This window comes from Vulpes lagopus, chromosome 16 (genome assembly GCF_018345385.1).
Source record: "Vulpes lagopus strain Blue_001 chromosome 16, ASM1834538v1, whole genome shotgun sequence".
Taxonomy (NCBI): Eukaryota; Metazoa; Chordata; class Mammalia; order Carnivora; family Canidae; genus Vulpes; species Vulpes lagopus.
This window is the reverse complement of record NC_054839.1, coordinates 12,103,491-12,130,842: the sequence shown is the minus strand read 5'-3', so window position 1 is coordinate 12,130,842 and position 27,352 is coordinate 12,103,491. Positions and strand designations below refer to the sequence as shown.

General features: G+C 42.2%; 1 protein-coding gene across 1 annotated transcript in view; it reads left to right on the top strand.

The window, feature by feature from the left end:
- Positions 1 to 27,352, top strand: part of UBAC2 (UBA domain containing 2) — a 175,791-nt gene that overhangs the window by 128,705 nt on the left and 19,734 nt on the right. The window contains exon 7 of the mRNA XM_041731112.1: positions 4,824 to 5,066. Coding sequence (XP_041587046.1) covers positions 4,824 to 5,066 — 243 coding nt within the window. The remainder of the gene's footprint in view (positions 1 to 4,823; positions 5,067 to 27,352) is intronic.

Sequence of the window (27,352 nt, the reverse complement as noted above, 5' to 3'; positions counted from 1 at the left end):
TCCACCGGTATCAGAGTAAGCCCAGTAAGTCTGAAGAGCTAGACACTCCATTCAAAAGGCAGAGATTGTCAATCTGGAATGAAAACCCAGGAGCTGCTATATGTAGTCAATAAGACAAACTTTACACACAGACATACAAAACAGGTCGAAAGTCAGAAGATAAAGAAAGATATATCATGGAAGCAAAAAGCCAAAATGGCCACATTAATACCTGACAAAATAGATTTCTCTATGAGTAATCCTAAAAACAAAGAAGATCACTTTGTGATGATAAAAGGGTCCATTATATGTGTATGTGCACCTAATAACTGTTTCTGAACACAGACAAGAAATGAAAAGGGAACTAAAGGAAGAAATGGACAAATTCACATTCATGGTTGAGGCTTTGAAGCTAAAAAACAAATATTTTAAAATTTTTATATAATTCAAATTCACAGTTCTAATCTGATAAATTATTTTCATATTTTGTTATGTGTATAACAATATTCTGCTGTCTTAAGCAAAATCAATGTGATACAGTCCCATTTTCTGTTTTCCTTCATACCCAGATCTTTAGAAAAGGAATTTCTGATCCTTGCCTCTAGTCCATTATGTGCTTTTGCCATAACATACCATCTCTTTCTTTATTAAAAAAAAATTTATACACACACACACACACACACACACACACACACACACAGATAGTGCCACCCCTGCACATCCCTTCTGTTTCCCCATCCTGTCATAGAAAAATCTACTCTCCATGCTTCTGTATTTACGATGCAAGTTTGTAGTCTATACTATTATCTTGTGCTTTGGAATCTTGTAAAAAGAAGGATGTATGATATATTAAAAATATATTGACACATGTAAACTGAGTTTATTTTAATTGATGTTTATAAACCAGTCCTTAGCCAGTCCTCTTCTGGGGACACTTTGTTTGCATTTCCTAGCTGTTACATACAATGTTGCAGTTGAGTATTCCCTAAAGCATGGCTTCCGCTCTGCTTAGGTTCTATCAGATTGCTCTCTGGAGAGCTTGTCCCACTTTACTTTCCCTCAGGACTGTGAGCATTCGGAGTTCTCCTCGTCCTCACCAAAACTTGATCCCAGATTTTTCCATTTTTTCCCAATTATTATATTTAACATTACATTTCCCTAAAAACAAGTGAGGGTAAACGTCTTTTTCATGTGTTTGTTGGCCTTTTGAATTTCCTTTTCTGAAATTGCCTTTTCATCCACTTTTTAAGTTGGATTGATTGTCTTTCTCTGAGAAATTTATAGTTCTCTTATGTGTTTTGAATACTACCTTTGTTGGCAGCAAGGATTCTAAGTGTGTTCTCTGGGCTCTTGTCTTTTGGCTTCACTTATGGTAACTTTTAGCATACTATAGCTTTTAAATTATAAAGTAAATAACTGTATGTTTTCTTTTATAGTTTGTGCTATCTGGTCCTTATTTAAAAATTCTTCCCATCTCAGTGTCAAAAAGATGTGCCTTCTGTATTTTGTGTAAAAAGATTTCAAGTACAGTGAATTATTTGGTTCCTTCATCTGTTGGGAATTTACAGATGATGTTGGGAAGGGGGGATGTTTTATCTTTATCCTGATGTAGAGCTCCCTCTAACTTACCATTTCTGCTTGGTACCACATGCCCTTCTCCTCCGAAGCCTTTCTATGCTCTCTTCTTTAGGTCGATTTGAGTAGCTCCACATAAAGACCACACTATTTTAATTACTCAAACTTTATATCATATCTTGAAATCTGATGAGCCTTATTATGTTTCTTTAAAATTACTTTGGCCATTCTGGATCCTTTGATTTATTTTAAAATCTTTTTATTATGATACACACACACACACACACACACACACACATACACACACACCAAATATTCATAAACTATAAATGTCATGAAACCAAACAAGTCACTATAAAGTGAACACACCCATAAAAACCCATACAGGCCAGAGTACTGCCAGCCTCCAAAGCCTCTTGGCACCTCTTGCTCCTGTGACAGCTCTCCCAGGACAGACGGTCATCACCCTCATGCTTTGCTCCTTCGTTTTTGCCCTTGGTATGGATGGATGTGTGGATGGATAGACAGTTGGATAGATAGATCAGACTGATCCATTCACAAAAGTGGAATCATAAAATGTATGCATTTTTTGTCTGGCTTCTTCCTTCTCACATTATGTTTTTTAAACTTAAGCTTTATATATTCCAAATGCATTTTATTTATTTTTTAAAGATTTTATTTATTTATTCATGAGAGACATACACACAGAGAGAGAGAGAGAGAGACAGAGAGACAGAGACACAGGCAGAGGGAGAAGCAGGCTGCATTCAGGGAGCCCCATGTGGAACTCGATCCTAGGTCTCTCAGATCACGCCCTGGGCTGAAGGTGTCGCTAAACCGCTGCACCACCAGGGCTGCCCTCCAAATGCATTTTAGAGTTTGTTTGTTTGTTTTTTGTAACAGTTTGCTGTTCTGTAGATAATTGTTTTTCCTTTCTAGGCAGTCTGTTTTATCTCTGGTAACTTTTAAGGACTTTTTCTTTGTTTCACTACAATGCATCTAGATATAAATTTCATTTTGTTATCCTTTCTGGGACTCTTGCATTTTCAATCTGAGGTTTACATTCTTTATTATAAATTCTGGAGAACGCTTAACTATTATCTCTTGAAATATTGTCCTGTTCTCCCCACCTCCCCCCATAGTCTTCTTCTGGAATCTCTATGAGACCTACACTGAGGGCCTCTCTTCTCTGTCTGGAATCTTATGGGCAGAGCCCTGGGCCTCCCCACTGGGCAGGCTCTGCCCACTTCAAAGCCTCTTTGATTCACACCCTACAGAGCTTTTACCTTCTCCCTGAGAAGGAGAGAGGGTGGATATGGGCTACACTGGGTAGGGGCAGGATTCAGGGTTCCTTCCTGCAGAGTTAAGGAGGACTCTGCTTCCCTCCCTCCTGCCTTCACAGTCCTTGGTGCCTCTAATCCATGAGGCTCTCTAAGCTCCAGGGGACCTTGCCAGCATTTGGATTTACCTTTCTTCCCATTAGAAATCACTTCCATTACTGAGCGTGTTTTCCATTTTGTTAGTGTGGTTCAGGATTGTAGATGCTTTCTAGTTTCATTGAGTGTGGAATTTGTTTCCATTTTCTTTGTTGTTCTGTATTGTTTTTGAGAGAAGTGGCATACAAATGATTTGAAACCTAGTCCTCTACATCGTCTCTTCTCGCTGTCCCAGTCTGTCTTTTGCTCCTACCACTGCACCAGAACTGTTTTTACAAGGTCATCAGGGCTTCCATTTCACCAAATCCAGTGCTCATTTTCCTCCCTGGCCTGGTTGAACCTGGAGCTGCGTGGTTCATAGCTGGCTTTTCCCAGCCTAAAACTGTTCTCTTCACTTCGGTGATACCAAGCCCTCCTAGTTTTTCTCCTCTCCCTTGGCAGCACTTCCAGGTGACATCACTGGCCTCTCTCCCACTCTGTCCATGCACAGAGAATTGCTGTGTTGAATCTACATCCTCTTCTCCCTTTTGCTGTTTGTCCCATGCCCTTGCCATTACCTAATCCCAGGGCTTTAACCACCGTCAGTGCCTGTGGGCCCCGAATCCTTACCTCTGTTATGTTTTCCCTTGAGTTCCAGATGTGTAGACCTGACTGCCCACTTGATATCCCACTGAGATCTCGAATAGATGCTGCCAGGCCCATTGCTGTATCGCATGTGCTGTTTGCACTGGCTGAAAGGTTCTTACTCTGAGTCTTCAAATCCCTGGCACCCACCCCATTATCCTGAGGAGCTTTGTTCAAATGTCACTTCCTCCAAAGCTTCCCTGACACCTGACCTACAGACAGTCTCTGCTCCAGGCCACTTGTTTTCTTCACAAAACTTGCTTGATGTTTGCTCATTTATTCCCTATTTTCCATACTGACCACTATTACCTCTGTGAGTAGGGCCTTGTTGATCTTGTCTTCCACTGACCTCTAAGTGCCTGCAACAGTGTCCGGGGTATAGTAGATGCTCAGCAAATTCTTGCCTAATTAATTTAAATTGTATTAAGAAAACACTGAAGTGTACTCTTCTCCTATTAGCACATTGTCAAATACATTCTAACTTGGTGAGAATAATTCAACTTCTTATCCTCAAAATCAAATTCACAAAATTCAAGTTGTTAGTTTTGTTTTTTTTTACAAAGGAATAGCCGTACTCATTTTAACCTAGAAAACCATAGTCTTTAGATGTCTATTACTGTACAAATTACCTTAAAGATGAAAAATAGGCTTATTTGTAAAGAGAATTGTGAATTAGTATTGGCAAGGATTTTATTTTTTTAAGGATTTTGAAACTAGAAAAATCAGTACTTGAAAAATGTATTAGAACAAAATGTAGATTCTCTAATTTTGTGATAAATTTATTATATGCTGGATCACATCATTGGCCATTAAAGTTGTTTTCTGCCAGTACCTGTCTCTGATGGCCATCTGCCAATAAGAGTAACCACAGAGTTAGTACACTGTGAAAGTGTTTTTGATAATCAGATCTCGTATGGCTTTAAGAAAATATTGTTTTTTAAAATATTTTACCAGTTCGTTGAGTGTTAAGTGGTTAGAATTTTGCTGTCTTTTCTAGCTTAATAAAAACAAATTTGTTCACTGACTAAATTTTTGTTGATTTGTACTGCTTCCTATTCTGCAGCTTAGAAGGAGTTTTGATTATCACCCAGTGCTACTAAAATGAAGAAAAATAACATCTGAAGTATTTTATGGTTATTGATTTCTGTGTTACTATGTTCATTAATATCATTACGTTGAAACAATCCAGTTGGACTTTTCTTCTTTCAGATATCAGGCATCTGCTACAACAGCAAAGTGTTCCAACTCCAGCAGGTGCTCTGCATTCCCAGATGGATGGCAAAGTTCTTTTCTTGGACACTTGAGCCTATCTTCTCATCTCCAGAACCCACCACTGAAGCCAGAATCGGGATGGGAGCCACAGTAGACATCCAGAGACAGCAAAGGATGGAGCTGCTTGACCGGCAGCTGATGCTTTCTCAGTTTGCACAAGTGAGAAGGCAGAGACAGCAGGTAAGCAACAGGCAGAGACAGCAGGTAGCAACAGAATAGTAATTCAAAATGCAGAAATACTCAGTGGTCTCAGTACACTTCGCCTCTGTGACTGTTGGTGTGATTGAGAGTACATTTTACCCCTAAGCATTGCAAGGTGGATCATTTGACATTTCAAGGTAGGATGGAGGTCTCTGATAGCTGTCTCTGATAGGCTTTCTTAGCTGTGTGTGTGTGTGTGTGTGTGTGTGTGTGTTTAAAAAAAAACAACAACAACAAAAACTGCAGCCGAAAGACTGGTCAAACTGGACATTCTTGTTCCACTTCTATTAAATAAACATGATTTCTTAGAGAAACACCAACCTAGTTAACAAGATATGATATTTATCTGCTCTTATAATCTTGTAAAAGCCACAGTGTCTTCCTGTTAAAATGCTTATTATCATGTGCTCTGGAGTGAAGAGCAGATGTAAAACTTCTCGATGGAGAGAATATGAAGGTAAGAAAGTTTCAGGGGAATAACCAATGAATCAAATCTGTTTTCTTAGCCTTGTCATTGATATCAGGAAATCTTGAGCATTTATTTACAAAAACTGCTGTATTCAAACACTCTAATAGCACACTTGTCTGTCAGGGGTTACTATATATCAGCCAAAACCTCACACGTGATCTTGCTTTGGCACCCTGTGATACAGCTTACTGGGCTCTTCATTTCTCATGTCCATCTTCTTTACCCTCTGGGGTGTGAGAGAGGATACCATTCTCTCTTGCCATCTCCCTATCCCTTGCCCTTATTGTGTGTGAGAAGTAGGTCTGCAGGCCTCACAGTGGTCTGGAAAAATGGCATCAAGTGTGGCATCCCAGATGTCCCATCGGAGATACGGGTCCCAGCATTTAGATCTGGATTGGAAGAAGGGGTCCCTTATGAATGGGTTGACTCTACAGGTGAAAAACAGAAGCAGAGGGTGTTCCCTACAGATGTATTTGAACTTGAGATGACTCTAGAATGTACAACAAAGATACCTGTGATACAGTTAAATGTGGAGGACAGACCACCCTCTCAGAGAGGTCAGAGCTGGGGGTAGAGATCATGGAGTCAACTTTGTAGGGTTGACTAGGTGCTAAGTGAGTTCTTTAAGAGAATTACATCCAAGATGAACAGAAGCTATAGATGAAGCCTCATATGTAGCAAGAGGAGGAGCTGGATTCTTCAAGGAAATAGAAGGAAGAATGAAAAGTATGAGAACTCAGAATGACCAGTGTCCAAAAAATGAAGTAAGGATGAGTAAAAATATTTTTCAGGTAGAAAGGGCAAAGCTGTGAGGGAGAGAAACAAATAGGGTAGGATTCTGAGGTTTCTGGCTTAGATAATGGGATAGATTGATGATAGCACCGTCTCACCAATATCGAAAGGGTAGATTGGGGGGGTGGAATATATTGACTGGGGTATTTTTGGAATACCTGGGAATCCCATCAGATAGCTACGGATCTCATGCTCATGAGCAAGCCAGAGAAGTTGAATCGCTCAGCTTAGCATCCCCAAACCCAGTTTTATGCATGAAGTTTCTCAGGGAATGCTGTCAGGATTGGTATCTTTTGGAGGAGTGATGGTCAAGGACACAGGGAGGCTGAACAACAGTTATGAAGAGGGTCTGAGCCAGCCTTACAGAGAGCTGTGGAGATGAGGAGAGCCCTTCCAGATTGCACTAGATTTGGCCAAGGAGCTAAAACTGGCAACCTCCACCAGCTGGTCACTGGGAGCAATTGCAGGTCTTGGACCAACCGGCTCTCCTTAGGTGCATACTGTCCACAGAATGGGTGTCCCTGCCAACAATCCCCGTCAGCAGGAAGACCAAGCACTTCAGTCCTGGGGAGGTAGGGGATCTGGGCGGCAGACCAAAGCATCCACCTGTTGGTGCTGCTTGCATCTCTTATTTGACATAAATTCTTGGAGCAGCTCCTCCAAGACTCTAATGACAGTCTTTCCCCAGGAGAGACCTTCAGGAGGAAGGTTAATAGGACACATTTCATCCCCTTCTGAGGAAGCTGATCTCCAGGCCATACTGGTCATTATCTCCGTCTTCTACTGTCCATTCCACCCTTGGCTGGCAGACATACTTGGTGCAGTGATACAGAGCCTCATGCCTGTGAGCTCTGAGTCCCCAATTACCACACCTCTCTCAGGCCATGTCTGCTGCCTTTGTCCTCTTACTGTAAAAAAGGGGCCACGGGAGTACCGAGGCATGCCCTAGTGCCACACACACTTTTTCCTCCTACTTTTTGTCCCCCCCACTGTACTTTTTCCTGAGGATTGCAATTAATTAGTCCTGCCATGATAATGATTTCTTTCCTTGCCTGTTGCCCTGTTGGCACAAGAGCTCAAAAGGGCAACAGCTATAACTTAAAATGTAATCACCTTCTTACTTTGTCCCTGATGGAAATGTGTTACCCTCCTGGGAGGCAAGCTCTCTAAACCCACGGAATCTAGTTTCAGAGACCAGAAGCCCAGATTCCCAAGTGGGTCACTGGGTGAGAGGGTAATCAGGGCCACTTCCACTCTGACCTCTTTATTTCCAAGATCCATGTGTTCTACCCGTTGGGGACCTAGCACCCAGGTAATGGTTGTTAATTTATGGTCTGTACTGCTTGGCTGGAGCCCACAGTGCCATCCTTGTGGGGCATCCTCTCCAAACTGGCAATACACTTGTATGTTCATCTGGCTGTCTTATTGGTCTGGCGGGCTGGCAGCTCCTAGGTCGTGTGATATGTGAGAGGATCAGTGCATCCCACTTCACTTTGCTGTAAGTGATCTTGTGATCTGATGCAATGTTAGTTGGAACCCTGGTCAGTAGACCAAACTTCAGTAAACCCGTAGATGGTGGTGCTGGTTGACAGAAAAGGCAGGCAGACCTAGAACCAAAATATATGTCGATTGCAGTGAAGATGAATTGCTGCCTTTGTTATAGTCAGCTCAGGCTGCCATACAGAATATCACAGACTAGGTGGTCTAAAAACAGAAAATTCTCTTCTTACTGTTCTGGAGGCTAGAATTCCCAGATCAAGGTGCTGGCAGGGTTGGTCTTTGGAAAGGACTCTCCTGAGTTGCAGATGACATCCTTTTCACTCTGTCCTCACATGGCCTTTTCCCACACTATGCATGCTCCTAGTGTCTCTTCTTATAAGGACACCTATCCTATTGGATTAGGGTCCCACCCTTACAACTTCATTTAACCTTCATTACCTCCTTAAAGGACCTGTCTCCAAATATAGTCACTTTGGGTGTTAGGGGACTTCAGTCTGTGAATTTGGGGGTGAATTTATGAGTCCATAACACTGTCCCTTCCAAGGTGGAAAGGGCCCGGTATAGCCTGTCTTGCATGGACTGTTGCTTCTCCTCAAGGGATGGTGATGTATGAGGGCTCTGTATCGGTCTCTGTTGCTGGCGGTCACTAGTCCAGCCTGGACAGTGGGGCCCCAGGCATAGCCTCCATCCCTGCCATCATGGCCACTCTGTTCCTGTGCCAGCACTGGGGGTGCCGGTGAGAGAGGCTGGTTGATGTCCATTGGCTGAGTCATTCTGTCTCCCTCTTCTGTAGTAGATGTTTCTGGTAGATGAGCATTCCAATGTAATGCTCAAGTCTTGTTTCAGTGTATGCCTTTATGTTTCTTTTGCCTTGTGCTGTCGTGTGTCATCTCACCACCTGACAACTGCTTAGTATTCTGTCACCTACCCACCTGTGGTCCTCACTTGGCTCTGGGGTCACAGTCGGTTGTTACTTGAGACTCTCTGAGCAAACTGGGTGGGTCCTTTGTGGGCACAAGAGAAGTGAAAAATATGCCCTTCCCGTTAATGATTCTGTGATCAACTTCAAGGAGCTTGAGCAGATATACTTGAATTAGATAATACCCGGGTACAACAAAAGCATTGGCCTGAGCACCCTGGGTGTAAGGTATTGGAGAAGAGCCCCATCAGTGTGGCATGATACTGTGTGGTTTCAGGGCTTAGGAGGACAGGCAGGATTGAGTGGGCTGAGATGAGGCAGATTTATCCCCAAGCAGAGGACCAGCAGGAGTGAGGCAGGCACAGAGGTGATAAAGAGGTCCTGGAAAGGAAGACGTCTGGGAGGCCCTCTGGTTGAAGCGCAATGGGGTATGCAGTCATCCCCCCCGCTCCACACACACACACACCCCTGCTGAACGATGACAGGGCACAAGTGAGAGAGGAAATCATGTTGCACCTGTAATAGAGGGAGAGGTGTTTAAACCTGACAGCATATTTGGGTTTTGACATGGGTGGCTGTGAAATGTGGTTTAGCCAGTAGTAAAGGAGCCATGACTCCGCTCCTCTCCCCATGACAAGATAGCAGGCTGCGTGGCTGGTGACAGTTCAGAGTCTTTTTGCTACTTGCAGCTGTGGATCATTTTTCCATTCGGGGCCATTACATAACTTTTCATAAGTTTGTGCTTTCTTCATTCAAGTAGTATGTAGCTCTTGAAGACCAGGAGCTATGTGTTTTACTTATTTTTGTCTCTCTTGGTCCTACTGAAGTGAGTAGCCCTGAAGGAATGATGGACATTTCTCTGGCCCACAAGAGATTTGCAGCCCACTCCCTACTAGGGGAAGAGAGATGAGTCAGTACCAGGTGCTGGGTCCTGCTGGAGTTCGTATGCAGCAAAATGAGAGTCCCAATCCCACTCTGTGGCTGACAGGAACCTTGAAGATGCCAGCATTCAGGTAGGGTTTCAGGCCCAGGAAACCTTGGGAGAAAAAGCAGAGGAGCTCCAAATAGCTGTGGGAGTGACAAGTGATTGCCTTTGCCTGAGCACAGGTTTCCTGAAGGAAGAGGCTGGGGAGAGTGCAAAGGCCCGGACAAAGGGGGTTGTAGGCCATGTGAAGAATTGTTTTTCCTTTTGTTCTTCAAGGAGTCATGAAGCCTTTTAAGCAGGAGAGCATGTTAGGTTTGTTTTTTAAGGATTATTTTTGGCCATAATCTGAGTGATCAGTGGAAAAGGTGACCCTGGAGAAAGAAGACCAGTGGGGATGTGATGAGGACTCTGGGTTTTCAGGATATTCATGGTGGCGAGGCAGAGCTCCCTCATGGAATAATAGTAAATGGCCACAATGCGCATTCACACCTCCAGGGCAGACGCTTAAATTCCCCAGTCATGAACATTTGAATGGGGTTGCTGCATGCATCTCCATAGGTTCTCTGCATATAGGAACCTCTCCACCAGTAATGATGGGAGAAACTCTGATGCTCGCAATAGAAAAGCAGCAGGATGTAAAAGAAGGAGCAAGTAATTTGTTTAGGGATCAACTCTGGGTTGACAGGAGATCTGTATACATACCTAATAGTGTTGCCATGAGAATAAAATAATTTATACAGACTTACTTCATATAACAGAAAAATCTATTAAGTATTAGTATTATAATCTCATTGGACATCTGTTTTCTGGCTCTCAGAATATTTGAGAAACAGTTCTGGTTTAGGAGCTAACCTGATAGTTGCTGCTCTTGAAAACTTGTAACCTTTAGAACAAGGGTCAGTAGGCTGTGGCCCATGGGCCAAACCCAAAACTAAGAATGGCTTTTGCATTTTCAGAGATCTTCAGTTTTGCCTCCTGGTCTTCAAAGCCTAAGACATTCACTAGCTGACCTTTTATAAAAAGAACTTTGCCAACCAATTGCTCTAGAAGATTATATGACTAGCAACTTTGAAAGTGAAGTTTTACTAAAAGTCTTAATTCTCTCTGGGTTCTGATCATCTGTTATTTGTGTGTCCACCATTTTCTCTGTTGGCTGATGATGTTAATGCCATTATATGCCACAACACTGACTTGGTGATCGAACTTTTCCAGAAGGTACATCTGTAAAAATCTCCATTTCCCTTGGAACCACATTTAAGGTGAAGCCCATTGTGGGTGCACAGTGCTTTGGATAAGCCAAGTGGAAGTTTTGTCAGCAAAGCAATGGAGTCCATTGGTGCTAGTTTCTTTATTATCTTTTTGTTTTTTTGACCTTCCCAATGTTTCCTGAATGATCATCACCTCTGTTTTCAGTAATAAGCAGTCTGTTTGACCTTCAAGGAAAGAAGATGTTGCTGCCTATAGCAGTTCACCCTTATTCACAGGTGCATTTCAGTTATTTTCGCAGTGTTCAGTTGAACTGAGCTAGCTATATTCTCTCACCCTCTCTTAGTTACATTTTGTGGCTGTGAAAATTGTTTCTCTCTTTACCCAGCGACGGTTGTTAGGTAACACCTAACACATACATTATTATGAGTCATATTTGCCTTGTAAATCATGAGTGTTCCTCTCATTAATCAAGTATTTTTAATTTAGTAAAATATTTTTAGTGTATTAAAAGTGCTTTTAGGTTCTCAATGTGTTTTTTAAGTTTTTAATAACTTTATTGAGATAGAATTCACATACCTTATAATTCATCTACTTAAAGTGTACAATTCCATGATTTTTAGAATATGGACAGAGTTGTACAACCATCAGCACATTCAATTTTAGACTGTTTTTATCACCCCAAAAAGAAACTGTACCCAGTAGCACTCACTCCTCAATCTCCCCATACCCCTAGCTCTAGGCAGTCGGTAATGTGTTCTTTCTAGACTTACCTGTTCTGGACTGTTCATACAATGGAATCATACCCCGTCTGGTCCTTTGTGGCCTGCTCATCCTTGTTGACAGTATGCGTGATTATTCTGTGATGTGTTTAAACAGCAGGACCCACCTGGTAGACCTTTGTGCTAGCATGTGCTATCCAGTGGACTGAGTTTCTGTCATTGTCCCTTCATCTGGCTAGGTGTCTGATAAGCTTCTTACTCACCTCTTGGCCACACCAGCACTACAATTTCCATTAACACTTTCCTGGGCAGCCCGGGTGGCTCAGCGATTTAGCGCCGCCTAATCAGCCCAGGGCATGATTCTGGAGACCGGGGATCGAGTCCCATGTTGGGCTCCCTGCATGGAGCCTGCTTCTCCTTCTGCCTGTGTCTCTGCCTCTCTCTCTCTCTCTCTCTCTCTCTTTCTCTTTCTCTTCTCTGTCTCTGTGTCTCTCATGAATAAATAAATAAAATCTTTGAAAAAAAATACTTACTTTCCACAAAATATAATTGATGTTCAGCCAGACTCTGGGGAGCATCACAATGAACAAGACAGCATAGCATGATCCTTCCTCTCTCTGAGCCGAGAGTAGAACAAGACAATTACTGTAAAATGTCATGAGCACTCTTCTAGGAGAAGCACCCTGCCTAGCAATTGGGGGTTAAGAAATAGTTTGTGCAGGAAATACGTTCTAAGTGAACCCTGCAAACTGTATACCTGTCCGTACCTTCACACGTGTGTGTGTGTGTGTGTGTGTGTGTGTGTACACACACTTATAGCATAGGAGTCCACCTTGAATCCAGAGGAGCAAGTTCTCAGCCTGGATGAACCCAGGCAGCCTTGAAGACAGCATGTGGCATGTGGCACACTTCTCAGCACTTTTCCTTTTTAACTTTGCTCTTTCACTTTTTGGTGCAATTTGATTTAAAAACCATTCTTGCCACGTTTCTCTGCTGCCTTGTCAACAAAGCAATCTAATCAGTTAGAGCTAGTTTTTTTATGACTTTTTTCTTTTATGAGTATGAAGTGTATAGTATCAGGTGCGGAATAAGTTACTAGTGCTTAGTTGATAAAAATCTGCAAATTAAATGAAAATTAGGTGCGAGAACGCTATTTTCAAGTGAAATTAAAGCTAAGCTGTTTATCTCAATCTGTACCTTCTTGCAGAAACTGTTATGGTTTTGGTGCTCTTCTAGTTGATTGTACTGACCTTTTTGACGAAAATTCAGAAGAGAAAGATAGGATCAATCTAAATTCTAATCCCTTTCCAAGACTGACTCATTAAGTGACCTCAAGAAAATCATTTCTATTTTCCATTTTGCCTTGGTGTCTTCATGAGAAAGAAGAGTGTGGTGCAATCTCATGATGCTGTACTCAGTATTTTGGAGAGATAGAAGCTATAAGCAATTCTAGTCCTTTTCATAACTTTTTATACTCTTATTAATCACTTTTTAAAACCACAAATGAATGTAGAGATATACCCTAAAGCAGACATAATGCTAAACAGGTATATTAGAAAAATCATCCTCATAATCACTTCACAATTTTTTTCAACCCAAAAAAGCCATCCCTCTGTGTTTTCAAAAACAGAAAATGTTTCTAGTGCAGGAACGATCATTGGGGTACCCAGGAGTTTCTTAGGAAAAGTCCTTCTGATCATCTTGCGAAGGAATCTCTTGGGAAAAATCCTTCTGATCATCTTAGATTTCGTAGAACCACCTCAGGTTCAGACCCTGTAGCCCTGGTCTGTGGTTGACAGATGTGGTTTTGTGCATAATGCAGCAGGAGCCCAGGAATTTCCAGAGTGGTGAGTAATGATTCTTGTCCGAGATTATAATACAGATTAGTGATACCGAGATTTTAAAAAAATCATACTTTTTAAAGGGATAGAGATTTATGCATGCATGTTGAGCCTGGATTCCAGGGTAGACAGTGGGAAGCGAGCATGGGCTTTGGGCTAGGAGTGGCCACTGCACAGTGCTTCACTACTCTGCATCTGCCTTCCTCCCTGGGAGACTGTTCACTCTGCAGTTCTAGTAGGGGTGGTTGCTCAAGGAGTTCATAGCTCATAGAAGTCCTTGATCAATGCAGTAACACTCAGAAATAGACAGGAGAGTATAAAATGGAGGCCCCCTAGACCAGTGTCTGCCTAGGAATCCCTCCTGCAACAGCTCTGGCAAGTGGCCATTAGGCTCTTTTTGAGAGAGAACGCTTGGGTTAAATTTTTCATATATCTTTTGGGAAGGGGCATTTTGGGGGGTCATCATTGGGGCATTTGGCCCTTTGGGCCAGGTTCCATATTTAGGCTTGGGGAGGGGGCCCACATTGGGCTCCCTCCCTGAGGCCCGGTTTCCGCTTTGCCCCCCCGGGGTGTCCTCTTTGGTTTAAAAAAGGAAAAATTTAAAATTATGGTGGATGATGAAACTCTTAATTTTGGGTTTAAAGGGGAACTTTGAGGATTGATTCCCATGTTAGGGAAGGGAACCTTGTCATTTGTTTATATTTGATTGCAAATTGGCCCCGGGGCGCAGGGGGGCCCCTGCCTTTTCCCTGGGCCATTTGGAAACCCGGGAATCGTCCCCCCCTGGGCCCCCCCGGTTTTGGGGGCAGGGGACCCCGGGGCTTTCCCCCTGGGCCTGTGGGGGGGGGCTTTTTTGGGCCTTTCCCTCTCGGGTGCTTTAAAATTAAAAATTTAAAAAATTTAAAAGGAGTACAGGGGTGGGCATTTTAGGGACAGGCACACTTTATGAGGGACACAGTGAGTGGAAGGAACATGCAGGAGAGAAGAAGAAATAATTTAAGATGGGTCTGGTTTTGGAAGACCTTCAAACAGGATGACATTTTAGGTACGATGCAGTAAGATTTTTAGTAGAGGCAGTGGCATTGTGAAAGGGCTTATCAGGAAGTTTCACCTAGTTTATGCATTGGACAGGGACAGCATTGATGGCAGTGCTGTCACTCACCTGAGTGCTGCAGGTATTGGACAGGGGCAGCTTATGTGGCAGTGATGTCACTCATCTGAGTGCTGTAGGTATTGGACAGGGACAGTGTTGGTGGCGGTGATGTCAATCACCTGCAGGGATGTGAGTATTGGACAAGGATGGTGCTGGTGGCAGTGATGTCATCCAAGAGGCTGTTGGCTTAGTATCAGAGTGGAACAACAAGGATTTATAAAGTGGCACACCCCCTTCAAAGGAAAACGCAGTGTACTTGAGAATTGGCTCCGTTTGATGTACAGAGGAGAGAGAAGAGTCCAAGAGTGACCAGGCTTTCAGGAGCTCACCAAGGGAAGATCACTGCCTGCCCAGGCACACTGCTGGTTGAAGGATAAGCAAGTGAGCAAGATGTGATCACTGAAGATATGAAAATGGTTGGCCTTTTTGTGGGGGAGATGTAAAAAGAGGGGAAATCTTGAGTAATACCCACTCTCTTTTTTTTTTCTTTTTTAGAGAGGGAGTAGGGGAGAGGCAGATGTAGAGGGAGAGAAAGAATTTTAAGCAGGTTCCACACCCAGCATGGAGCCCCATGTGGGGCTTGATCTCACAACCGCAAGATTGTGACCTGAACTGAAATCAAGAGTCAGGCGCTTAACTGACTAAGCCACACAGGCACCCCAATCTCATTTCTAATAATGGGCTTCACCTGTTCTATCAAAATACTTATGGTAACAGGCGCCAGAACTTATTTTAGCTTTGACTTTTATTTAATGATTTTTGTATAGAGCTCAAGATAAGGAGGGAAAAAATGACCAGAACTTTGGCAGGCGGAGAAGGGGAAAAACAAAAGAACACAGAAATCAGTAATTTCCATACTGAAAGATGCTTTTATTCCTGTTTTCAGGGAAGCTGCACTGAAGTCCTTACCCTCTGTTGTCCCTACCATCACTTGGGTTCAGTGGTTGCAAGCAGGTAAATAAAACTAAGATAGAAAAAAGGCTTTAGAACAAGAGATAGATGTCCTCTTTTCCTCTACCAAGTGTCCCCAGCCTGAGGCTGGGTCTGGGGGGACTGTGTGATCTCCCTCACACCACCCCTTCCCACCATCTCCTCCTCACAGAAAAGATTAAGCGTTCCTGTGCTCTGCCAGAACCAAAACTACCCCTCCCCCCAAAACTGGGGTCATCTTTGGTCCTGATTTCCCATTCAAAGAGAGGGGTCAGTTAGCCACCCGCCCCCCCAGAAAAATCGTGACAGACGTGAGCACTCTCTGTAGGATTCAGTGTGTGTTCCCAGTACCACACTCCATCCTCATGCCCTGAAGGGCAGGCAGCAGAGCCTGTCACCAGGGTGGATAGTCAAGCAGAATCTGAATCCTGCTGCTCTTTTTCCAGTCCTTTCCCCTACCCACTGTGGTTCCCCCAGCAGGAATCTACCAGGTACTATGCTTTATGGCAGCAGAGGGAAGATCCATCTCTTGAGTTTGCAGCTAAAGTAGAAACTACAACTTGTTAAAATTGTACCCATGTCTCAGGAGAAGTAAGAGTGGCTGTGGAAGGAGCCTGGGGCCTCCTGAGAGAAATGTCACCACATAGCACACATGAGACTTGGGGCCCCTCCCTTGGCTTGTGCCCCAGTTTTAGTGCTCCTTGCTGCTGTAGCCCAGCCGTTGGGCTGCGTCCTAGGTTGTCACAAAGCTTCCTGATGGCAGACTCTCCAGATCTCTCTGTGCCCCTCCCCTCACCGACACCGCAGTTCAGGCCCTAGGCTGGCACTCCTAGATCTGGCCCTCCCAACCCGAGAATGGAGTGGACAGGTAAGGCCATGGCCTCCGGAGCTCTGCTGACCAGAGCAAGAAAGGAAGATGAGACGTGGCAGAGAGCAGTAGTACTGTCAGGAACTTCTGCCTTCCAAGCCAAAGGCTATAAACACTGAGCAAAAGGATGTGTTTCGTCTCCTTATCTTATTCCTGTGGAAAGTGGTCTGTTTTGCTGAGAAGAATGGTATGAAATGAAGTATCTGAGCCCCCAAAACTGGTCAGTAGCATAAACCACACAAAAAAAAAAAAGAAAAAAGAAAAGTGAAACCAAGAGCTGTGAGAGTAGCCTGGGATTTTGTTCAAGTGTTCATTGAGTTTCCCTCTAGCTTATTATTTTCAACACCTGCTAAGACTGCTGTCTGCCCAGGAACACACCATAACACTGGACAGGTGCAAGGGTGTAGCACTTCACACAATGTGCTACATTCCAGGTCTGGGTACTTCCATATTTGTAAGGTATTACCAATGATTTGTTCTCTGAATATGCAGTAGGATTTATTCTGTGCCTCATCATTGACCCTCCCATCTTTTATTCAAGAGATGGATGGATTGCTAGTTTGTGTGTGTTGGCAGGGATGGGCCGGGGGCGGGGGCGGTGAGGGATGATTTTGTTTTTCTTTTTTCCGAGTTTTGCCATGAAGCTTTCACCGATGACACAGCAGCCTCTGATACTGTTCTTTCCTCTAAATGAGTAGCACATATTATTAATTGTAAGTCTGCTGAGATGGCAGTCACAGGCTGCGTCTTCATTGCCCGTTGTTTGGTTTCATGGGCTCCTTTGTTTTGTCACCCCTGCTGGGCTCCTTTGGGGCTGTAGAAAGTTAGTCTTTCTGTGTGTGTCACAGCCTACTTTATCAGGCCCCAGATAGTGCACTGCACATAGAAGATAAATGAATGAGCTGCAAGCTGTAGCTTCCACAGAGCGCTTAGAAGCAGTGTGGTGAGTTCTGAGTATCCTGTTATGTGAGGAGATAGCGTGTGGCTTCACTGGCAGCCCCCACAGTCTAGTCTCCCAGCAATGGTTCTTCATAACTACTGGTTCCAGTGTCCGAGGGAGAGTGTGCCTCTTGTCCTTAAAGAATAGATCTGCCACAAGCTTTGTTCTCTGAACTGCCTTGCTTCAGCCCCTCTCATCCCTTCCATCCAAGCCGTCCTTATTAGCCTACCACTTAGGTGCCCATAACAACTAACTGTGAAGTTTTTGCTAAAGAAAATCCCATAGAACTTAACTCAGCAATATGCTTCTCTGTGGGTTTGTTCATTCATTGATTCGTTCAGCAAATATTTCTTAAGTACTCACATATGAGACTGAGTCTACAAACAAAGACAAGGCAGATAGTCTCTGCCCTCATGGAGCTGCTGGCTTGCCATGAGATTTCCACCAGTCAACACGCACCCGCAGTGTATGTTGTATCATGTGCTGTCCTGGGAAAGTACAGTGAGAGTTGAGCAGAGGAGGAAGAGCATTTGGGGAATTAGGCAGGCTCCCAGGCAGGAGTCTAGAATGTGAAGGTGGAGAAAAACCATTGGAATGGTGAACAGGAGGCTCACAAACCATGGTAAGAAATTCCAACTATACCCCAAAAGCCTGGGGACTTGCTGAGTAGTATCAAAGAAGAGTATCTACAATTATCTGAGAAGACTCTTAGTGTACTTGCTTTTTTTCTTCTTAACTGTATTCTGTTTGTGGCTATATATTTCAGAGGCCAAAGAAACCTATAACAGAATTGAATACAGAAGCAAATATGAGAATCCAACTATCTTCTATTATCAGACTGTTAAAAGATTTGCAACAGGGAAAAACAGTGACATTCTTCTCATGAACTGATTCTTTTTCATGTCCTTAAAGAATGTATCAGCCCTCATAAAAAACATGTTTTGGAAAACATTGTAGCTTTTTGTAAAAATATATTATCTTAGTAAGTGATGAGTTTGTGATTGGTATTAATGAGTTAGTAAATATTTTAAGATTCATGGAAAGACAATGGGGAGCCATTGATGGGTCTTAAAGTAGAACAACATGGTGAGATTTGTATCTTGGGAAACTCACTCAGAAGCCACCTCACCCTTGATGCAGGTGTTATAGGGCAGTGAGAGTGGAGTGGAGAGAAATGGATGGACTCAGAGACATTGAGGAGTTACTGTTGACAGAGCCCACTGGTCTGGCATATGTGAATGGGTGGTATTGAGGTCAGTCCCCAAGAATGGGGACACAGGTGGAGACATGGGATTGAAGATGAATGTTGTTTGAGACATACTCCACTTTAGATATCTCTGGAATGTCTTAAGTAGAAGTGTCTAGGAGATAAATAGGTATGTAGCTCTGAGGTACAGCACTGAGAGGTAGGAGGTTAGGAGTTTCTACCACAAAAAGAAAAAAAAGGGGGGAGTTTCCACCACAGCACCTGGGGACAGAACATGGAAAAGAAAAGAAATAACCCTATACAGAACCTAAGGGACACCAGAATTTAAAGGATGTGAGTAGGAGAAGACAGCTCTGAAGGCCACTGAGAAGGCATGGCCAGAGAGCTAGAAAGAGCAAGAAAGTGGGATGCCACAAGAGCAGAGCCGTGAGAGGTCATAGGGCCCAGGGCCTCCAGGCTTTCTAGCAGAGAGCTGAGGTGATTGCTTTGGATCTAGCAAAGGATGTCATTGGTACCCTAGAAGAAAAAGGGAAAAACTAATAGTTGGAAGACAAAAAAGCTTCTAGAAGGCAGGGGATCACCTTACTTCTCTTTCTAGCTTCTTTGCCTGAGGTACTACAGGCATATTAGTAGACACTCAATAATTATGTGGATTTTACCTTAACTGGTGCTACTGAAACAGACTGGTCTTTTCTCCCCTTGAACTTTATGGTAGGTCATCCCCATTGTAAACTGCTCACATTAAATGTGTATAGGTATTTCCGAGGATCTGTGGTAGAACTTTACCACCATGTGTCCTGGTCACAGATGGGCTGCGATATAGATCGCCTCAGCCCACGGGGCAACTGGTTACAAGCAACTTTGGCTCTGTGTCCTGAGCATCAAGCAGATATATCTTCTTCTGTATGTGCCGTGACGTAAAGACTGTTGGAAAGTCTTGGTCTTTAGAGGGTTAGCAATTCCTTGTATAGGTGCCAGCTCACTTCCTCTTTTCCTAAGGCAGACAACACTACACAGTCTTATCAGCTCGCTGCTGAACCCACACCCTCCCTCTGACTTTTCCCGACATGGTCCCCCAGCAGCCAAAGACAGTACAATAGAGGTGGCCCTGCTGCCTGCTTTCCACTTCAAAACCAAACACAAGAAAACCCTTCAGATCACCTAAGACTGAGAACAAAGGATGCATTTTTTTCCAGGGGCGAACCTTCTTAAAATAAGACAATGATGCTTCCAGAAAGAATTTTAATTGTTCTACATGTCACATTCTCAGTGTCCATTCCATCATTGTTCTTCATTTTGCGTTTGACAAAACGCAATCTTCACTGGGGAATGAGTTCAGGAGGCACTGAGCCTAGAGTTGAGCAAACCACCCAGAGAGTCTGGAGGGAGCATCATTCTTACCCCATCACAGAGCCCTGCAGGGTCCCACGGTCAAACTGGGAAGACAAGAAATAACACTGGAAGGCATAATGCAAATTTAGATGAGAATAATAGCTAATGTACATCATAAGCTTTTAGAAGTTTTCAGGCTCTGTTTTAAGTGTTTTCCATGTATTAACACATTTATTTCTCATAACATCCTTACGAGGTAAGTGTCGTTATTGTTCTCTTCTTATGGATGAGAAAACAAGCTCAGAGAAGTTTGTCTAAAACCAAGGCCATAAGTGACAGAGCTGGGATGTGAACCCAGGTTGTCTGGCTCCAGAGACGACTCTTTTTTTTTTTTTTTTAAAGATTTTATTTATTTATTCATCAGAGAGAGAGAGAGAGAGGCAGAGACACAGGCAGAGGGAGAAACAGGCTCCATGCAGGGAGCCCAACATGGGACTCGATCCCGGGTCTCCAGGATCACACCCTGGGCTGAAGGCGGCGCTAAACCGCTGAGCCACCGGGGCTGCCCTCCAGAGACTACTCTTACTCAACTTTCCTCTCCCTCTTTGCTCATCTGTGCCAACTCCTTAGCACTGCCTTGCCCCTTGGACTAGGTATAAACCTGTGCTTTTTGGGCAGCCCAGGTGGCTCAGCGGTTTAGCACCGCCTTCAACCCAGGACCTGATCCTGGAGACGTGGGATCAAGTCCCATGTCAGGCTCCCTGCATGGAGCCTGATTCTCCCTCTGCCTGTGTCTCTGCCTCTCTCTCTCTCTCTCTCTCATGAATAAATAAATAAAATCTTTAAAATAAAATTAAAAACAAAAAAACACTGAGCTTTGAACAGGTGGACAAGAGTGGCTGGTTCTTCTCCATTACAGAGATCATCCTCATCCTTTAAAATTCCACTAAGCTCCTGTCCTCTCGGAAGTTTTACTCCCACACGTAGGCTGTGGTTGGTTGGTGCCCACTCTGAACCTCCCGAGCCCTTTAACTAATGCTGTTCAGCTTCTTTCTCTATTAAATACCACCTTGCCTCCTGATGTTTTCCGTTTCTGGAGGTCTTGCCTTCCCCCAGGAGATCATGGGCTCCACATGCACCTTGCTTGTACCTTCCCTAGGGAGCTGCCCCCAGAAAGCCACTAGTGAGTAACTCTGAGCCAGCTTCTCAGTGTAGACACTGCCTCATTAGCCTGTCCTGACACCTGCCACAGCCTTCAGAGGTGGAGTTCTATTCCATGGGACGTCCACTTGATAAAATGTTACGAACATTTACAGGTTTCAGATGGAAAATTAGTCATTTTTTTATTTTCATAAGAAATTTTCTTTCATTTGAAGATCTCTTTACCAACTAATAACAGATACTTCATAAAGCGGTTGTTCAAAATGCAAGCTGTTTCCTTTTTCCTCTCTTAAATATGTGGTTATTGCTTTTGAAGAAGACAAAGTGAAGGAAGCGTTTCCTGTTTGTAGAGGCTCCTAGTTAACCTGCATCAAGACCATATTAGTGTCAAAACATCCTAGAGCCTAGAACTCCTGTAATTTTCTGCTTTTTAAGCACTTTTTTGCCATCCCAAGAACAGAGCGATTGAGGTTTTGTTTTGCTTTGCCTACTCTTCCACTCTCACTCCCTTTAAAGAAATAAATTGTTACAGTTTCAACCAAAGGTTCATCCCCCTTCCCACTGTCCTGCAGCTGGTGGGTGGTATTTAACCCTAAGGGTGTTTGTATCTTTAGCACATGTTTTTATGTTAGAGTTCCTCAACCTAGAAGCTGCAGACATTTTGGTCCAGACTATTCTTTGTGGTGGGGTCTGTCCTGTGCATTATAGGATGCTTAGCAGCATCCCTGTTTACACACAGCAGCACCACCACCATTCTATCCCCCACCTCCCGCACCCTACCAAAAATGCCTCTAGACATCTTCAGATATCCTCTCAGGGGTAAAATCACCACCAGCATATACCTATAAAGTCATTTAAACAGTATACTGTTCTGAGTTTTTAAAAAATTTATGTAAATGGTATTACATATTCATATTCTCATATAACTTTCTATGTTCATTTGACATTGTATTTTGGAGACTTATTTGATAGATGTAGTTCATTTATTCCAGCTGCTCATATGATAGTCCTTTATATAATAGAACCATTTATTAATTTATTTCCCTACTTAAGGACAGTTGCATTTTTTACGTTTTCTCTTACTTCATACTATAATCAGTGCTTCATAGAACATCCTCACAGTCACATTAGGCGGTTGTAACTACCTGGAAGTGAAATTGCTGGGTCATAGAATATCTTCAGTTTTACTCAATCTGGACACATTGCTCTCCAAAATGTGCCAATTTATACTCTAAATGACAATGCATAGAGTCCCCATATCCTTCACACCTTCCCTGTACTTGGTTTTGTTAGACATTTTATTTTTGCCAGTCTTGTGGATAAGAAATAATTGCTGTTTTAATTTGCATTTCCTAATCATAGTGAGTGGAACGTCTTTTCTTTTGAGCACTGACTCAGGGTTCTCCCTTGTGTAAATGGTCTGTGGGAATACTGTTGACCCTTGAACAACGTGGGGGTTAGAGGTGCTGACCCCAACACGGTGGAAAATCCAGGTATAACTTTTGACTCCCCCAAAATATAATTACTAATAGCCTGTTGTTGACTGGAAGCCCACTGATACCACAAATTGTACTGTGTTTATCAAAAAATTGTGTGTAAGTGGATCTGCATAGTTCAAACCCATGTTGTTTAAAGCTCAGCTATACATTATTAGCTTCTCTCAAGTCATTTATTTTTTTTTCCTCATTGATTCTCTGTATATTCTGGTTATTCTTTCTCAGTTATATGCTGCAAGCATTTTTTGTTAATCTGTACTTTGTCTTCTAACTTTATTTTTTTAATCATACAAAGTTCTTGCTCTAATTTTTAGCAGTCCCTTTTTTATGGTTTACTTTTTATATTTTTGTTTTAGAAATTCTTTATTTCTTCTAAAAATTATTTTTAAGAGTGGAGTTTTTTAGAGTAATCTCTACACCCAGCACAGGGCTTGAATTCACCAAATGAGCCAGCCAGGCCCCCCTTCCAAAATGTTTAACAATTTAGCTTTCCACATTTAAATCTTTAATAATTAACTTCCTTCCTTCCTTCCCTCTTTCCTTCCTTCCTTCCTTCCTTCCCTCCTTCCTTCCTTCCTTCCTTCCTTCCTTCCTTCCTTCCTCCTTCCTTCCTTCCTTGTTTTTTATTTTAATTCCAGTGTAGTTAACGTTCAGTGGTATATTAGTTTCAGGTGCGCAATATAATGATTTAAGAATTCTGTACATTACTCAGTGCTCATCATGATAAATATATTCTTAATCTCCTTCATCTGTTTCACCCACCCTGCCACCCACCTCCCCTCTGGTAACCATAATTACTTACGTTCTCTGTAGTAAAGTATCTATTTCTTGGTTTATCTCTCCTTTTCCTTTACCCTTTGCTTGTTTCTTTTGTTTCTTAAATTCCACATACAAGTGAAATCACATGGTATTTATCTTTGACTAACTTATTTAACTTAACATTTTACTTTCTAGCTCCGTCCATGTTGTTGCAAATGGCAAGAACATTCTTTTTTATGGCTGAATAATATTACATTATACCCACATATACACACACACCACCACATCTTCTTTATCCATTCATCTATCAATGGACACTGGGGCTGCCTCCATAATTTGGTTATTATAAATAATGCTGCTATAAACATAGGAGTTCATGTGTCCTTTGAATTAGTGTTTTTAGAAATTCTTTTGAGCAAATACCCAGTCGTGTGATTACTAGATCCTAGCATTGTTCTGTTTTCAACTTTTTGAAGAAACCCCATACTGTTTTCCACAGTGACTGCACCAGTTTGCATTCCCACCAACGGTGCATAGGATTCCTTTTACTTCACATCCTTGCCAACACTTGTTGTTTCTTGAGCTTTTGATACTAGCCATTCTGATAGGTATGAGGTGGTACCTCATTGTACTTTTGATTTGCATTTTCCTGGTGAAGAGGGATATGCCTATTGGTCATCTGTATGTCTTTTTTGGAGAAATGTCTGTTTATGTCTTCTGCCCATTTTTTAATTGGATTTTTCTTTTTTTTTTTTTTTTGGTGTTGGGTTGCATGTAAGTTCTTTATATATTTTGGATACTAACCCTTCATTGGAAATGTCAATGGGAAATATCTTCTTCCATTCCATAGGTCGTTTTTTAGTTTTATCGATTGTTACCTTCACTATGCAGAAGCTTTTTTTAATGTCCCAATAATTTATTTTTGCTTTTATTTCCCTTGCTTCAGAGGATATATCTAGAAAAATGTTGCTATAGCCAATGCCAGAGAAATTACTACCTATGCTGTCCTCTAAGATGTTTATGGTTTCAGGTCACACATTTGGGTCTTTAATCCATTTTGAGTTTATTTTTCTGTATAGTGTAAGAAGGTGGTCCAGTTTCATTCTTTTGCATGAGGCTGTCCAGTTTTCCCAATACCATTTGTTGAAGAGATTGTTTTTTTTCCATTGTATATTCTTTCCTCCTTTATTGAAGATTAATTGACCATATCATTTTGGATTCATTTCTGGGCTTTTATTCTGTTCCATTGATCTGTGTGTCTGGTTTTATGCCAGTACCATACTGCTTTGATTACTGCAACATTGTAATATAACTTGAAGTCTAGAATTGTTTTGTTTTTTTTTTTTTTTCAAGATTGCTTTCGCTTTTCAGGGTCTTTTGTGGTTCCATACAAATTTTAGGGTTGTTTGTTCCAGTTCTGTGAAAAATACTGTTGGTAGTTTGATAGAAATTGCATTTAATCTGTAGATTGCTTTGGGTAGTATAGACATTTTAACTATATTTGTTCTTCCAATCAATAAGCATGGAATGTCTTTCCATTTCTTTGTGTCACGGAAATCTTTAAGGTTATTTTTAAAATAAACTTATTTTTGTATATGGTATGAAGTAAAGGTCTAATTTTATTTTTTTCCATATAGCCAGGGTTGTCCCATGGCTGTTCATTAAGTGGCGTGCCCTCTTCCTGCTGACTTGTAATGTCTGCTTTGTCATAGACTAAGTACCAGTGTTTACTTTTGATTCTTAGACACTCTGTCCTGTTTCTTTGCATGGTTTGCCTATCATGTACTAATGCCACTCTACTTTACTTACTACCACAGTCTAATAGGAAGTCCATTAGGACTGGTACTAGTAGTAAAAAATACCCTTTATTATACTTCTTCAAAATATCCATGTCTAGTTTTGACCCTTAATTCACTCACTTTCACATTATCTAATTCAACCAAAACACAACCACACACTTTTGGATTTTGAGTATATAGCAGTTAGGAATACGGGATCCCTGGGTGGCGCAGCGGTTTAGCGCCTACCTTTGGCCCAGGGCGCGATCCTGGAGACCCGGGATCAAATCCCACGTCGGGCTCCCGGTGCATGGAGCCTGCTTCTCCCTCTGCCTGTGTCTCTGCCTCTCTCTCTCCCTCTGTGTGACTATCATAAATAAATAAATAAAAATTTAAAAAAAAAGGAATAGGTTTAGCTCCATATGATAGAAAACACAAAAATAACAGTTGTCTTTTTTAAAAGATTTTATTTATTTATTTGAGAGCAAGAGAGCAGTGGGGAGGTCAGAGAGAGAGGGAGAAGCAAACTTCTCATTGAGCAGGGAGCCCAATGCAGGGCTGGATCCCAGGACCCCAGGATGATGACCTAAGCCGAAGACAGATGCTTAACTGACTGAGCCACCCACATGCCCCACAAAATAAAGTTTTAAAAGGCAGACACTTGTTTCTCATATAAAAGAAGTGCTGATGTTGACAGCCCTGGCCTGATAAGAAGGCAGGGGCATGAAGTTGTGGGGCCAGGCTCCTTTACTCTGGGCCCTGCTCTGTCCTTGATACAGGGCTTCTACCTGTCTGCCCAGGACAGCTGCTTTTAGCTCCAGGAAAAAGTAGAACCTGATGAGGAAGGGCACATCCAGCCTCTGAGATCATCTGGAAGTCCTGTTCGCCCCTCTCTTTACAAAGTACTATTGGCAGAATTGAGTCCATGTGGCTAGAACTGAGAAATGTAGAAACCATATGTCAGACACACACAGAAAACCCTATTTTTAAAGAAAAGGGAATATAGATATTCAGAGCCAACCAGTGGTCTTTTCTGCAGACTGAAATCCACAGTGTATGAGCAGACTGCAGAGTTGAATCTTTGCAGGCAAGACTGTGCAGTCTTTTCACTTACGTCTTCTGATATCTGAAGCAGTCAAGTTTATTGATGTGAAATGTTGGGGTTCAGGAGCAAACAGTCAACAAACAATTCTTGAGACATCTTCAGTGCAAAAAAGATGGTTTTATTAAAGCACAGGGAAAAGACCCCTGGGCAGAAAGAACTGCGGTAGGGTTGTAAGAAGGGATTGATCATAAACTTTCAAGTTGAGAGAGGGTCAGGGATAGTGGAAGTGCCTAAGGAATTTGGCAGCGAGGTTTCCAGGATCTTGAGGGGTCATTTACTACTGTCTAGTGTAACCTTAGTCACGGGACCCTTCAGATGGATATCAGTGGGCCCTGTGTTTAGAGGATTATTGTTAACATATATCTTGGGGTGGGGGTAGTGATAAAAAAATTCAAAGGGATTTTTATATGCTAAAGTAGACTTATGGGATCCTTGAGGTAGGGTTAATGTCAAGCTGAGGTTGCCTTTGTCTCTAACAAAGTATTAACATTTAGGCAGCTGGGCACCTTGAGGAGGGTCACTCTTCCTGTCCTACATACTTGTCCATGGGCTCTAAGTTGTAAGGAAGTTTAATTAAAGTATCTTTTACCTTTGCTTTCCACATCATTTACTATTTTCTCCATTAAATATTGCAGATCTTTTGTTAGATTTAATTCTTAAGTACCTAGTAGTTTTTATTTGTTAGTATTTTTTATACTTCTAAATGATCACAGTAGAGGACTGTTACTGATACTTTTGTGTCTTCTACTCTCTTATTCTCATTTTCCTAGCGGACAATTAATGTGTATATAATGGCAGTTTTGTTTTTCTTTTCATCCTGCATTTTCTTTCATGGTTGGTTAGTTTGGCCCTCATTATCCTATGACTTGTATTGAATGCAAGAGGTGGTAGTAGACATTCAAACTGTTAATATGTGAATTAGATTATTATTTTTTCTGAGATTCCTGAGATAAATCCTAATATAGTACATTATTTCAGATAAGATGCTTATTTTTAAATCATTGTTGGATTGAGTTTGATAGTATTTTATTTAGGATTATTATATCTGTCAATAAATGAAAAACAAATTGTCCTATAATTTTTCTTTCTTGTAATGGCCTTGTCTGGTTTTGGAAACAGTGTTATGTAGCCTCAAAAAATTCAGTGGGGAACTTTTGCTCTT